Raw genomic sequence first — 16,146 nt, 5'->3', positions numbered from 1 at the left:
AAGCAAGTCTCTTCCTCCCAGATCTCTGGGGCTGGTCTAGTCCACCAGATATTCTGGAGTCCCTGTCTCCTCTCCTGAATCTTGGCTGTAGCTCAAGGTGCCTTCTGGAAATGGCAACTTGGATAAGGAGGAGAAGACTGAATTTTAAGGGACAAAAAGGAGAGTATCAGGAAATGACTGGATTTAGGGTGGGAAAAATGAAATGTTAACAGGAAGCTGAACAGAGCAGGGACCTTTGAGTTGCATTTACTGTACGAGCAAATTGCATGCAAGCCCTACCGGAATGCTTCCAGCCTGGTGCTAGGGCCACTCGTGTCTCATTGGCAACAGGAATTATGTTCATAATTAAAGGGAAACATACCTGTAGGATCCCTGTCCCAGAACTAGGATTCTAGCAAGCAAATGCTTCTGTGATCAAAGATTTGTGGTTTCTTTTATTTTGGAGGGGTTCTTGTATTAAATAATACAACTGTACAAGTATATTCTATAATATTCTAATTTTATCAATCAAGAAAATGAAGTTTATGAGGTTAAATAACTTGCCTAAGGTGGCACAGGCTAGGGGGTGTCAGGGCTGAAATAGAAGATGGCTGAGATTCTTTTTTCTTTTCGGAAAGCAAGAACAGGTGAGAGGCTCAAGTTGCTGGCCCGAAGTGACCATGTTAAGAGCTCTCATGTACAAACCGCTGTCAGGAACTGGGGCGGCACAGCTTCCCAGAGAGTTCCTAGGGGCTGTGGAATTAATCAGCTGTACCATTACCTGCCACCTCCCCATCCCACCTTCACCAGACTGTCCCAAGGCGGAGGAGCAGAGTCTAAGTCATGGCCTGATGCTGTTTCCTCCCCAAGGTCTACTGGGAGGGGCACCAAGAGAATCATTTAAAAAGCTAGGGGCTCCCGTGGGGGGTGAAGTCTGGTATTTCCATTACTGGCTGGAAGCTGGCTTGAGCAGCATACTTCCTGAGTTGCTTCTGGGCCTTCCCAGAACTGAGTGAGGATAAGAGATATAAGAGAAGGATGGCACGAGGAGGATGGTAAGAGGGCTGAGGAGGCCAGGAGCACCCTGTTCAACTTCAAGTTTCCTAGAGGTTTTGTGAAAGAGGACCCAGCCAGCAAGTCTTCTGTCCCCGTGGGAAGGAACACCGAAATGAGACAGACAACCCCAAGACGACCTCACATCTGCAGACACTGTTGACATCTGGACCCAGACCCACCAAGAGAGAGACCTATGATATGCAGGCAGGCCATAAGAAGATCCTTGCCTCTCTGTCCTTCCTCTCACCCTCAGAATCAGGAACAGTGCCTAGGAGCGGACGGGACACCTCAAAGCCAACTCTTCCCTCATTCTCCTCTCCAGGGGTACAGTTCTAACTTGGAAGGGAGGGGCCAAGCTGACTGTAAAAGAAACCCAGAATTTTCCCCAGAACTGCTTCAAATTAGCTACTGGGAGCAAAAGTAAATTCAGGTGAAACCCCATCATTTTGGAAAGAAAGGTAAAATGCCCCAGCACGACATCTTGCCCAAAGCAGGTCAATAGCAGGTATAATTAATAGGGTTGCTGGGAGGATGGGAAACAGTCCACATAAAGTCTCTGGCTTATGAGAGGCACTCAATAAATTCTAATTAATGCTATTCAGCTAATAACTACTTTCAAAAATACTCTATTGAATGAAGTATTTCAGTGGTGATCAGACAAAAGGTACTATCAGAGGTATTTTATAAAGAGAGATAAAATAATAGCAATGATATAATAAAATAACAGATCAGAAAAATGATCTCAAAACCAGACCATCCACAGATGTCTCCAGCAGCTTCTGGGGTGAAGGTGGCCAACTTCCACCCTCTGTGGCCCTCTGTGACCAGAGAGAGGAGTTGCCCTCATGGGGTAGTTTCTAGGCCAACGGGACCCACAGAAAAACCAGGAGCACTTCCTTCCTCCTGCTCTGCCAGGAAGGAGCCCAGCCACCTTGGCAGCCTGTATGGACGGAGGGTGCCCACCTGCTGTTGAAGGGGTTGTCTCCAGGGATGATGTGGGTGCTGTCTTTGCCCGCCAAGAGCTTGATGCGGTCGTAGAAGGACTTCACGGCAGGCGAGTCTGTCTGGCTTTGCTGAATGATGTCCAGGGGGTCCCGGGACCCTCGGCAGAGCAGGCTGTTCTGACAGGCCGACTGCAGGCAGCAGTCAGGGTCCAGGCAATCCACCAGGCCATCTGGAAGAACAGAGGCAAGGCCACGGTCAGGGCATTTCATGGTAAAACGCTGCGGAGAGATGCTCGCACCTTTGCCAGGAAGAGTGTCAGCCCTTCCCAAGGGCTTGAAATGGCAGAAGTCACACAATGGGCCTAGTTTAATTCCAGCACATATGCAGAGCAAAGCGAAGACCGAGAGGTGGATGAATGATTATCCCCAGACGGTAGATGAGTGTGTGTCTCTCTGTATTAGACTTTTCTAGGATTTCTACTTTTTCGGTCATGGGCAAGTATTATTTGAGTGGTTGGAAACAAAAACAAGCATTTTGCTTTTGAACAGCACAGCACAAAAAATTATCCATAGCTGGTTCTTGGGGGCCTTTGCTAATGCGCGTACCAATCATCCAAAGTCTTGCTTGAATGGTGAAAATGTTCTATGCCTGCTCCCTCTCAGACAGGGAGTGTAGTGCTGACCAGTTTGACAGCTGGGTGGGGGGAGTTCTACATTTTCTGGGAAATGCAGAGAAACGGCTTTAGTTGGAGTGCCTGGAAATTAAGCTATCGGTTCACCTAATCGCTTCTGGTGCTACCTTGCTGCACACCTGTAGCACTTTGAACATCCTTCTTTACTTGCCCAGATCCCTGCCCCTCCATCCCTTTCCGGTCTTTCATCTACAATTCCTGTCATTCATCTATAACACAACAAATATTTGAGTGCCATCCCTGTCCTGGAAATGAAACATGGGACAAAGGATGAAGAATGATAGTGTTCTGAAGGAGCTGACTGTACAGTGGGGGGGAAACAGATATGATTCATCCTCTAAGACCCAGACTAGGTATGGCCACCCCTTCTAGGAAGCCTTCCTGGTGATGTCTCTGGCTAGGTTAGGGTATCCCTGCTCTGTGTATCCCTGAATTTGAGCTTGTCAGAGAATGGTTCCACAACAAAATCCCATGGGGAGAATCAAGGGTCTACCCCAGAGCTTCCCAGAGAGAGTCTCCAGAAGCAGGTCCTGGCCCCTGCCTTTTATACAGGCTTCTCAGTTGATTTTAATGCACAGTAAGTTACAGAAACCCTTGAGAATGCCAACTTCCTCGTGCTAGGGTTATCTCAGTGTGCTTGCCTTCCTGTCTGGAAAATGAGCTCTTTGAAGAGAATAACAGTGTCTTATTCATTTCTATATTCACATCTTACTCAGTGCCAACCACAGAACTGGGTACTCAACAAACGTTTGTTGAATGAATAAATGAATGTTTCCCCTTCTTTGTCTGTGCGTTAAGGCTGAGCATGGGAATGTTTCGGGCAGTCTTGCTCCTTGGAATTCCCTATTAGAATGGATTTGTTGGCCAACACTTATTCACTCTGCTGGGCACTGACTGAACACGCAGTAGAGAGAAAGTCTTGGAGAATAATTTGCTTGCATCTCCCAGAATTGATAGCAAGGCACTTTGGGGCCATAATTAACATCGTAGGAACATGTACTCAAACCCTGGGCTGTGGCTTGACAAACATGTGTCCTGGAGTACTGAATCAGAGGCCTGCCTGCGTGTTTTAAATTTACTACAATGTAATTTTTTGGCATTACTCTTTTCGTTTGGTTCTGCTAATGAAATTGAAATATGTAATTTCACCAAAGTTCCACTGTAATTTAGCAATTAATGTACAATTATTTTAATGCATTACTTTCTTTTTAGCAAACAAACAAATTAGGAGGTTGTGCGTTTTGCTTGGCTTTAAATTACTAAAACTAGCCTCTCATTTTCCACATGGGCAAATGTTGCTTCTGTGCCTCGTAACGCATTTAGATTTACAGAATTTCCTAGAAACGCAGACACAGGAGGGTGAGCAGGCACACATACTTTAAATTTAGAGACTTTCCAAGTCAGAGCTCTGGACACCTCTGCCTGATGGGCTGGGTGAATCGGGTTCTCCCCAGAGGCCCACAAATCTCAGACCCAAGAAACAAGGCCAGAGAATTGTATGTCGGCTGTGGGATGATGCTGGGGCACAGTCTCAGATCTGTGTTCAGATTGTAGAGTGGATCCCAGAGCCCTTCGCAGAATAAGAAAAAGACAAGAAAAAACCTCCATATAGCATGCTGCCTTTAACATCTCCTTCCCAGGACCGCCTTCACCAGACAGACGGGATCCACGGTAGAAGGCCTGCTTTGGATTTAAAATCATCCCGCTGCGCTCTGTTGGCGGTGCTCCTTTCAGCAGATGCAGAAACTTCTCAGGTGAGAAGAGACACATGCCTGTTAGCACTACAGATTTCTCTAAGGCCGCTGGCCTCTTCCCATTAGAAGTTCCATCTCTCTCTGGTGGGCTTTCCCTCCTGAAGCTGGGAATGTCCCCTACCCCTCCTCACCCGATTTACCACCCCCTCCATATAACCAGCTTGAGTACCTCTTTGGGCTCAAATAGGAACTCGGGACCGTTTTCCTTTTAAACACTCAACACTCTCCTCCCCAACCCCTGCTCGTCTGCTACTCGTTCTGGACTTGTGACTTCTTCGAAAGTGTGGACCTCCAGTTTCTCCACTCTTCTGTCGATTCTAGGATTTTTACTTAAAGGCCCATCTGGCAGGAGATGTCCTATAAACACATCAGCAATAGCAGATGGCAAATGCTAAAAAAATGGGGGGGAAAAAAAGGATAGAAATGATTTCCTCCCACACATTTACATTTACCTGCTCTGGAGATGGCGCATTTGGGGTTCTACCGGTTATTAAGCGTGAGCATACCTTACTCCTGTAATGACCTCATCATGTTGCGTGATTATGGGCTGCTGGTGCTGAACGCTTTCCGACGACACCGTGAACTTTAAATTGGCACTCCAATCTCCCAGTGGCCTGTCAGTCACGAGAGCTGCATCTTTATGCCAGCAAGCCCCTCGCATGGAGTCTGACATGGCAATCTTCAGTAAATTACCCTGTCACTGACAATCTTGCAGTTATCTCGCAAACAATCAAGCAGGCAATCAAACTGTTCTGAATTGCCAGTTCAGGACCTGAGAGGCTGTCTTCGTCTCTATTCAACAGGGGTGCGAGAGCAGCACAGTCCTCGCGCGACACTGGACGGTGTCTTCCTTTATTTACCCACCTCCTTGTTTGCCTGGTGGGCTTTTTCTTGGGGAGGGTGGGAGGGAGGTGTGAAGAGTCCTCCAGCAGGACCCGATCCTGACTCAGCATTTGGGGAAATTGACCCAGGCCTTCCCACAGCGGTGAGGCGCCTTTGGTTCACGTGCCCTCACGTGTTTCAATCCGTGAGATGCAGCTGTGGAGAATTATCCAGATGCTGTCAGAAGGCAGGGTAAACCACAGCCCTGGGTGCGTGCCACACGCATGTGTCATACGTTAATTGTAATGGCCATTTCAGAGAAATAGGGATGTGGCGAAACTTTCTGGGAACAATATGCGAGATGCTCTTTTTATTGCTTTTGATAAAGGAAATCAGAGAGAATCTTCTGTGACAGGTCTAGCAACATGAGGCAGAAATCAGGGTAATGCTGAATTGAATCCTTTGAATTAGAATTCCTACGGTAAAATTTTAGGCAAAAAGCCTACACGGTGTCCAAGGCAAGAGCCCGGCCTCTGGAATCGAATAGATTTGGGTTTGAGGCTCATGTCCTCTGGTCCCTGGCTATGCAAACTTAGAAAGATAACCATCCTTGATGACCCTCAACTTCTTTGCTTTTAAAACTGAGTTAAAAGAGTGCATATGTCATAGGGTTCTGTGATGGAGAACAAATGAATAGAGATACCTGCTTATCTATCTAATGTCAGTCTAGCATAGTATGTGTTCAATGAACCCTAGATATTATATAATCAAAAACTCAGCAAAGTTTTCAGCTTTTTCAGTTTATAAAAATTGGACATGGATATTAGTGAAATTAATATCCCCTACTAGAGTCATTCCCCGCTGTGTGCTATGGGTAGGTTGAATCTCGGGCAAGAATGTAATGTTTCCACATAGTGCTAAGTTAATTGGCAGGAATAATAAATGCTACGGATTGAACAAGACTTAGACATATTCTTGATTTCAGTCCTCATGGCAACCCCGCAGAGCAGACCATAACCTTTCAGCCTTGCAGTCCGGATCAGGGGTTTTGGGTTTGAATCTCAGATCAGGTGCTACCCATCTGCTGACCCTGGGCAATTTACTCCTCTGTATCTCAGTTTCCTCAAGTACAAAACGTGAGGAAATGTTTTTTGATTGATGATGATGTTAGAAAGTGCTGTTTGGAGGACTAAAGCAGTTACTACATATACAGCGCTAGGAACAGTGCCTGGTCCAGTGAACACTCGGTTAACTATGTGTTATGCCCATTATCATGGCATCACTCACTCTACAGAGTTGGAAACTGAGGCTCAGAGAAGCTAAGTAAGTTATCCAAGTGGCTAAGAAGCAGCTCTGGATAAAAAGTAGGAAAAGGTAACCAGTGAGATCATTACCCTCTCCGTCTTCTTCATTATCGGAAAGAGGAGACATTTCTTTCCCAGAGGGAATCTGAAGACAGGGCAGTGGACACCCACCAGCAGGGGAGGCAGGGGTGGCCGTGTGATTTAATAACTCATGCAGGTCTGCCTATATCCACAGCTGGGAAAGAATCAGGCTGGTTGAAACAACTTTCTAGAAAGAAATCAACAGGAGAAACAAGATGCCTGGGAATTCATTCCCTGCGATGCAGGCTGCGGAGGACCACACTATTTACCTGTGAGATTCAAACCCCCATTCAGCTGTTTACCATTGGCACAAGGTGGCACTTGCCTTCTGGGCGGGTTACAGGTTTGTGCCAGCTGTTTTCAGCCCCTGCCTAGTTCGCGCGGTTGGATTTTTAAAGGAGTTCCTGAATTGGCAAAAGATAGAACCTCAAAGCCTTCGCTGAACACATACTAGTGAAGCTCTGCTCAGTGGGGAGGAGGCCACAGGTCAGTGGAGAGGCTGCAGAGAGCCCCGGAGGAGGCTGGGTGTTTCAGACTTGGCTGAGACACGCATGTCTTTTCTTTTCTGTTTAGGAAAGGCTGCCTGAGTCCACACATAACTCTTACAGAGAAGGGAGGTCTCTAGGAATGAGAGAGTGTTCATTTCATTCATTTCATTTATTTTCCTCTTTGATCTTTGTAGACTGGGCAGCTTATGGAGAATCCGGATGGAAGCATTTTGTTCAGTTTTGGTGCCTTTTATTCCCTGTAGCTTGGTATGCAAGTGATTCCCTTTATAACCTGCCTGAACTCTCCAGCTTTCTTGGGTATTAAAGGCTTCAGGAAAACATCTAAATGTACTTTTCTTAGTTTCATTTTGTGACAGGGTGGCACATATCAACTCCAACAATTCACTTCAGGTGCCACGGATGGCTCTGCTGGTGTCTGCACGTAGGACCTGACTGGGAGCTGGGCAGCATCTCAGATTTTAAAAACGAGTTCCAATCTTTCCAGACTGTGGTCTGATGAGAGGTATCACCAACCACCAAATCTACCTTCCCTATTCATCTGGACAAGAGGCTGGTTAAAACTAGGAAGAGTACACATGGTTCCATTTACAGGATGTCCAAGAACAGGCAAAGTTAACCAGTTATGGTAAAAAGTTAGAAATTGTAGTTACCTTAGTGGGGAGGTACTGGTGGGAAACTTTCTGGGTGCTGGGAATGTTCTAGATCTTCATCTTATTCACCTGGCTACAACACACATCAAGGTGTGTGTTTAAGATTATGCAATTCATGTACTTGCTAACAGACTGACTTTAGGCCAAGATACCAAGCTCCTTCTATTCTGTCTTCCTTATTTGCAGAGTAGGGGTGATGCAGATACCTCACAGAAGCAATGAGAGGACTGAGATAATCCACACTAGGTAGAGGAACAGCTGTGAGCACCTGGTAACCTAGTACAGGCTTCTGAATCTTTTCTGCTTCTTTTCTTCTTGGCATCATATAGGTGTGTTTAGCATACAGGGTAAGGTACTTGGCAAGTTCTCATTTCCCCAAGGAAAATAGAGGGAATCCAGGTGGTGGACCCAATAATCCTAGGGACCTTCTTGAGATCAGTTAATGATGGGGAAGTAGAAAATTAACAGAGTGGAGAAAAGCGGGGAGGCAACAAATTGAGGCAAGAAGGAAGAAGCCTTCTCCGTCTGCTCCGTCTGCTCTTTGTGATGGAAATAAAGGAGTGGTGGGGGGTAGCTGGCATAGGCCCAAGGCACCTGAGTGGCCAGTCACATAAAGAGGTTCTCGAATAAGGAGAAATATGGCAACCCTAGGATTCTTTTTGCCTTGAGATTGGTTGATTGATTGATTAATTGATTTCTTTTTTTTTTTTAAAGATTTTATTTATTTATTTGACAGAGATTACAAGCAGGCAGAGAGACAGTCAGAGAGAGGAGGAAGTAGGCTCCCTGCTGAGCAGAGAGCCCAATGTGGGGCTCGATCCCAGGACCCTGGGATCATGACCTGAGCTGAAGGCAGAGGCTTTAACCCACTGAGCCACCCAGGTGCCCCTGATAATTGATTTCTTAAGGTGAGCTCCTTCAGGACCATGTCTAAAGTGTATGGGGTCCCTAGTAAATCATTTTTTCCAGGCCCCTGTCTAGCTAAACAAATTGAGTTACCTGAATTGACATATCAGCACCATTTTCATTCTGATGTCACAAGAGCTTGCAAAATTACTCTTCCACCCAACAGGAACAATCTACTTGCCAGTACATCTACTGGAATTAAGGTTGGGCATTGGGCCCTGAGATACCTCATAAATGCAAATCCCCCAACCTCTCTCAAAATCTGATCACCCTTACATGCATGGGTATGGGGTTAAAGGATGGTAGAGGGTCAGAGAACACCCTGAAAGGGAGAAGTAGGGACCAGGGCTCAGGTGGGTCCTAGTCTGGGCTGGCGTGGTCCTCCCAGATAGTGTTGCTGACCTGGCCAGTACCTGCCACCGGGGGAGCACTTAGAAAATTTTAAGGAGAGTGGGGCACTCCAAAGCTCAAGGACTCACCCAGAGTAGCCCTGGATTCTTAGCTCAGTTATATGTATGGCAAAATAATATGGGTGTCAGAGTCAGAATGGTTAAAACCTGTTCTATCATTCATTAGCTATGTAAATTTGGCAAGTGACTGGCTTCCTGGGACTCAGTTTTCTCAGCAATAGAATGGACCCAATAACATCTACTTCACAAAAGAGCATGGAGATCCTATAAGATGGTGCCTATGAAATGAGATGGTGAGGGTATGGCACTGAATACACAGTAGGAGCTCAACCAATGGAGGCTCATCTTCATATTTTCTGCTCTCCACCAGGGAAGGCACTGCTCCATTTGCATTTTACCCAATGCCTGCTGACAAGTTGGAAGGGAGGGATAATTGAAAGTATTCTGGCTTGATGTAACTAAAAAGTGAAAGGAGCAGGCAAGGCTGACTTGATTTAACCTGGCAATATGAGATTAGTTCTTCATTGCCTCTGTTAGGCTCCTGCATTGCCAACCTTTTAAAGCAATAGATTGGCTGACAGGGTGCTCATTTGGAAGGTTTCACCTGCCATTAATACCCTTGCTGCCTGATGGACCATAGTTATGCAGGCGTCCCCTCCCTCCAGACCACAGCAACTGTCATTCTTAAATATTGCAAGAAGTGAAATTGTATTTGCGCTCCATCTGGAAGACCTGTTGGAAGCTTCCCTCTTGCTTCGTGCCAACTCTTTTTTGACAGTCTCTGAATTCCAAGGCCAGAGCTCCTTGCTCTGAAGCCCCTTTGGCTTTTCTTATGACTTAGCAATGGAAGATCAATCATGTCTGACCAGAGAGCTGACAGTGGAGCCCCCACTGAGAGCTGCTTTTTCTGGGTTTCCTACTCTTCAGGATGGATGTGGGAAAGAAAGCAAAGGCTGCTTAGGAAAACGCAGGGACTGTTACTGAAGACAGGGATGTAATCTAGGTGAGAACACTTCTTAATAAGACTTTGGCTTACTTTGAAGCTACTGGAGCATCTACTCAACCCTTTACTAGGGGGGTGGGGGTGAGGATTGGTAGGGATTTTATGACAATAAGCTTGCAGTGTGTATCCATTTTTTTTTGAGTTTATTAAACTAAACAAATGGAAAAACCCAGAACAAATACTATCAATAAAAACCTTTAAAACCAATGCTTCTTAAAATACAACCAGCAACCTTGTTAAATATAGGAACTTGTTAAAATATAGATTCTAATTCTCTGGTCTTACGGTGCTCTGCATGTCTTACAAGTTTCTAGGTGATGCTGATATTGTTGTTCCGAGCACTGTATTTCCAGAAGTCAGATGCTAAATAGCTGTTGGTCAAGGTCTGCTCCCTGATCTCCTGCCCTGGAACCACCTTAGTGATTTTGAAATGCTGATTCTTGCTGTCACCCAGGCCTACTGAATTTCTCAGTGTGAAAACTGAGAATGTGCATTTTTTAAAAGGATTTATTTACAAAGAGAGACATAGCACACGTACATGAGTGCAGTTGTAGGGGAGGGGCAGAGGGAGAAGGAGAGAGAAAATCTCTAACAGATTCCCCGCTGAGCATGGAGTTGCCGACATGGGGTTTAGTCCCAGGACCCTGATATCATGACCTGAGCCAAACTAGTAAGAGTTGGATGCTTAACTGATTGAGCCACTCCAGTGCCCTGAGAGTGTGTATTTTAAAGAAGATTCCCAGGTGATTATTTTGCCTACTAAACCTCAAGGACCCCTGTTCTGAATTATTGAAAACATCCCTCAAATATCCATAGCGGTACATCTGACTCGGAGAGACTAAAGGAGCTTTCCCGAACTATGTCTCCTTGGGGATGTTAACATGGGTTCCCTGAAACATAGAAGTGGAGGTGGCACTGGAGGATCTGTGGTCAAAAAAAACTTGAGAGATGTTGGTTAAACAGTAAAACTAGTTTCTCTACAGCAGGACTTCTCAGAGCCTTTAATGGGTGAATATGCATTATGAATCTTTAATGTTGCAATGGAGCACACGCATTTCCTGACCACAGGAGTGGTCAGGATCTGACCACAGACCTCTTTTGTCACAGAACTTCTCCCCACAACAGTCTAGTGCAATACAAGTTGGGAAGCACTTCATGAGAACAGGGCTCTAGGCTTGGGAGCGCTATCCTTGGAAGCACCAGCCACACCTTCATCTGCGTAATATCCCCCATGCTTGATTGATCTCATAAAATGCACACTGTGGGGTGATTAAATGCAACACAAACTACATCATCCCTACTAGCACATAAGCTCAGAGCTCCTGCCCTTGGCCTCCCAGTGCCTCCCAAAGCCAGTGTATTTCAGCATAGAGACCCTATGTGAGGGGGACACATCCTGGGAGTCAGTAGGATGATGAAGCATTAATGGCAACCATGTCTAATCAGAGCTAAGGGTAGGCACTGAGGAAAAGCTACTAGGTTTCAGTCACCGTGCTAAGTGCTTTACTTGCATCCCTTTGTTAAATCACCAGAACTCTAGGGATCCTTAGCACCATTGTTTATAGTTGAGGAGCTGGAGCTTTAGAAGGACAGTAAATAACTTGCCTAAGACCACACAGCTTCTCCATGTTGGGGCTGTCTTTTGACCCAGTTTGCTGCACTCTGAAGCCAAATCCTACATGAAGCTGCCCTGTGAGGGCGGGTAGAGTAGAACATTCCAGATGGCACACAGGAGCCACGGTGCCCGCCACCATGACATAGTAATGCCTGCACTGAGCTCTTTTACCTAAGGCAGGACCATGTCAAACAGAAGAGGAGCAATTTAAATAATATTGGAGGGAGATTTATTTTTTGAAAAGTTGGGATGCAGACTGTTTTAGCCGGTGCTCTCCCCAGCTCCCACTTGGGACAGGTGGACTGCTATAGGGCTAGTCCTCTGCCAGCCCTGAAGCTTGTCTGTGCTTCTGCAGCCTACACCTTGCCCCCTTATCCAGCCCTCATTATGTATGCTCACACGGATGCTTGGAGGGGCCATCTATAATCTCCGGTTTGCAGAGGAAGAAACTGAGGCTCAGAGAGGTTAAGAGACTTGGACACAATCACACAGCTAGGAAGTAAGGGAAGAGGGAGGCACCATTTGGCTGTCCAGCAACAAAGCCTACGTTTGGCTTCTATCCTCAGTTCTTCACAGGAGGCTGTGAGTAGTTAGGCCATATGCAGGTATCCTGTGACTGGCCATATACAGGATGTGGGGAAGGAAAGGCTAAGGTTTCACAAAACATCTTCATTCTCTAGTTGCTCTTTCTCTCAGCCTCTGTCTCTCTTTCTTCTTCCCCCACTCTTCCCCCTCCCTCTGTTGCCTCTCCTCAACCCGGACAGAGTCTCTAGGAACAATGAACCCACTCGATGAGAGTTTGCCCACCTTGGACATTCCCTGACAGGCCTCCCTGACACAGCGTCACCCTTGTTAGCCTAGGGCCATGTTTTTTATACCTGGGGGATTTCTATCCTGGCTGCTGCTGTCTCCCTGCTGTTCTGTTACAAAAACTACTGGCAAGAGAGAGCAAGGGTCTCTGACCTCAGCCACCAATATCCCCAAATGCTTACCCTCTGCCTGCTGTTCCTGGCCCCTCCCCTCTGCCCCCCATCAACCTCCTTTTCAGAGAGACCACTGACAGGTCAGACAGAAGCCAGCCCAGCAGGGGTGGCAGGCTGGTGGGGTGCCAGACAGGGACCTGCTGGGCCCCTCAGAAAGAGAAAGGGCTGTCACCACCGACACCTCGACATCTCAGAGCAACAGACTGGAACAGTTACTTTCTGCCTGAAGAGAGACCTGTCTCCTGTGGGCAGTTGGGAGGACTGGTCCCCAAGCTGAGAGAATTAGCAGAGGCCAAGATGCCTGTCCTCCTGGTGCATAAAGAAGTTCCCCTAGACTTCCCAATGGGAGAAGGGACCAGACTCAGCTTCAGGCTAGCTTCCAGTTGGATCAGGGAAGTCAGAAGTACTAATTGCTAAACATGGCCCTTGCCAGGCTTCAGGTACCGTGTTTTGCATGCCCTAGAGATCTCATTTCATCTTCGCATTCACTCTGTGGCATGGGGGCTAGGAGCCAGGATGGGACTGCCAATTAATGTCACAAGATCTGTGTTTGCAACATACTGGCTGTGTGGCCTTGGGCTAATCAGCTTACCTCTCCAGCCTCAGTTTTCTCACCAGTAAAGTGGATATAATTATAATATTAGTTTAATAGGGCCTTCGTGAAAGATTAAATCAGCCTTGTGCAAAAGCATTTAGTGTATAGCAACCTTCTGTTTGCTCTGGCTGTACGGATGGAGAACCCAGGCCTGGAGAGGTTGTTATTTGACAAGGTCGGGCAGCGGCTCATGAGTGGAGGAGCTGGGATTCGCACACAGCCGGCGCAGCCTCAGATTTGCTGATCTCTCTTGCTACTCTGGGCCTTGCAAGGCTGGCCATGGTTTGGGCCGTCCCGTTTCACTCAACCCTCCCTTTCCTCTTGTCTCAGAGGACAGCAGAACTTGCAGACCTACTGCCACCAGCCTGTGGGAAGTCCATACACAGGGCGAGATATGTTGACAATAGAGATAAAGAGCTGCATAACCATGTGTTCATGTCTTACCTAAAATAAATAATATATCTTACCTTTAGATTCTCTTTGCATTAATAAAACAGTGTGAATGGTATGTAGTGACTTGGGTATCATTGCATGGATGTGTTTTTTTTAATCCTAAAATGAAATGTATTCATACTAAAATAATGTATTGAATAAAAGAAAATGGCTTTCTGTCCTAGAGACTTCTCATTAAAACTTCCGTTTATTCAGTTCATTTAATAATGAGCTGACCAAGACAGACAGGGAGCCTGTAGTTAGGAACCTAGATTCTAGAGGGGAAGCAGACAATTAACAAAGAAATGTATAATAGACTCTGAGAAGGTGATAGTGTTCTAAAGAAAAGCAAGGCAGGGGAAAGGGTTGGGAGAGTGATGGAAGGGGGTGGGTTGCTGCTTTAGGTGGGGGTAAGACAGGGAAGGCTTCCCAGAAGTGACGTTCGGGAGAAACCTGAATGAGATGAGGAAACAAGTCCTGGAAACTTCTGGGGGAAGACCATTCTGGGCAGAGGGAACAGCAGGCGTAGAGGTCCAGGGTGGGAAAGTATCTTGAGTAGGAACAAGATGGTGGATGTTGGGCTGGATGATAGAGACAGGTAGAGGACGACGTAAGTGCCGAGTGGAAGCAAGAGCTCACTAATGCAGAGTGATGGCTGTGACCAAGATGACATTCTGTAGGACATGTGATGCCCAGGGAAGGTTTGCACAGGGGCATCATATGACCTGACATTTAAAAGGATTATTCTTTTTTCACGCAGCTGGGGAGATGATGGCTATGCAGACCACGCATGCCTACCAAAAGCAGCTGACCATCTTTCAGAATAAGAGGGGCCCACTTGGAGAAACTGGTGAGGAAGTTCTGCGATACTTCAACCACATGGGTCTGGGCTTCAGGACTCACAAGGAGGCCACTGAGAGCACCTATGTTGACAAGAAATGCCCCTTTCCTGGTCACGTGTCCATTGGAGAGCAGATTCTGTCTGATGTAGTGACCAAGATGAGGATGCAGAAGACCACTGTCACCTACTGAGACCACCTCCCCTGCATCTGAAAGTATAGCTGGTTTGAGAAACGCCCCTAAAACATGCATGTGCCCCTGTCCTCCTGCTTCTGGGATGTCAGATCAGTGACACTGTCACAGTGGGCAGTGCCAGCCCTTATGCAACTCTGTGCGCTTCCACACGCACAAGGTCACCAAGGCCACCAACACCAACACGTAATTCCAGATGATCTGAGACTAGATGTCTGCCCACACCCCAAGAAAATAGTTATTCTCCCAGTCACGGATGGTCCAGCTAAAAAAAAACCCCAAACAAAAATAAAAATGAAAGGATTCTTCTGACCGCTTTGCGTGGAATAGACTGGAAGCCAGAGGACCAACGGTCCAGTCCAGTGACACGGGTGGCATGACCCAGGTGGAGGTGGAAAGATATTGAGAAACCATGGCTTTCATGGCTGGGAAGAAAAGGAGGGGCCAGACAAGGGTGCGCTCGCAAATCTGAGCAGCAACACTCACAAAGGGGGCACGCGAGAAATGTGGGAGCGCCCACGGCAGCGGACCACGTGGTAGCTGGGAACGGACAACACTGATGTTTCACATCAAAGGGTGCTTTGGGTGCTGGGTGCCAGTGGGCTGGAGATTTCTCCCTGGATCTGCGCCCCATGAGCCATGTGCTCTATGAGTAAGCACAGCAGAAGGAAGAGTAGGAGAAACCTATTCTGCTGACTGTAGGGCCCCTTTCTCTACGGCTTTACCTTTCCCTCCCCTATCTCAGATCCCAGCAGCTTTGGACTCTCTGGTGAACCAGATGTAGAACTTGTTTCAGAAAACGGGTCTGGGAGGAGAACAAGCAAGACATTTAGAATTAGGGGAGCCGGGCTCCAACCCCACCACTTCACTGTTGACTTTGGACAAACTACTCTCCGGCTTCTCAGTTTTTCAGATGGTTAAATGGAATCCTCTATTGTTACAGGTCAGCAGCTAATTAAGGGAGCTAATTTTTTTTTTTTTTTTAAACCTATGCAGACCAGACAATACATCTAGGGGCCATCTAGATCCCTGGGTTGTGGTCTCTGAGGAAAAATGCACTCATTCCAGCATGAGTGGGGGTGAGATTGAGGGGGATTATACATTAGAACAGGCACCAAAAGATGGATTTCTGATTTTAAAATGTGCATTATTTGGTATGATGAGATTTTGATTAGGAACAGTGTGTGTGTTCAGAGTCTCTGAAGTCACATTACACAGGGAGACACTAATAATTAGATCTGTCATTTAAATAAGGTGGTATTCAGCCACTTTCTGGAAACTTGCTAGTCAAACCTCTCAAAGGGTCTGTGAGGTTGCTGTTGCTGTTCCCAGTTTACAGATGAGGAAACAGAGGCTTGGACGGCTCAGGTGCCTTGCTC

At 46.7% G+C, this 16,146-nt stretch overlaps 1 protein-coding gene and 1 pseudogene across 9 annotated transcripts in view; one reads left to right on the top strand and one right to left on the bottom strand.

Moving 5' to 3' along the window:
* Positions 1–16,146, bottom strand: part of TENM2 (teneurin transmembrane protein 2) — a 1,307,492-nt gene that overhangs the window by 85,258 nt on the left and 1,206,088 nt on the right. For all 9 annotated transcript variants that reach the window (XM_047731060.1, XM_047731061.1, XM_047731063.1 and 6 more), the window contains one exon: positions 1,999–2,209. In XM_047731060.1, the coding sequence (XP_047587016.1) occupies positions 1,999–2,209 (211 nt within the window). The remainder of the gene's footprint in view (positions 1–1,998; positions 2,210–16,146) is intronic.
* LOC125100691 (40S ribosomal protein S11-like) lies at positions 11,727–15,065 on the top strand (annotated as a pseudogene).

This window comes from Lutra lutra, chromosome 5, assembly GCF_902655055.1.
Source record: "Lutra lutra chromosome 5, mLutLut1.2, whole genome shotgun sequence".
NCBI lineage: Eukaryota > Metazoa > Chordata > Mammalia > Carnivora > Mustelidae > Lutra > Lutra lutra.
Note: the sequence above shows the minus strand (reverse complement) of the source record. Positions and strands in the feature narration are given on the sequence as shown.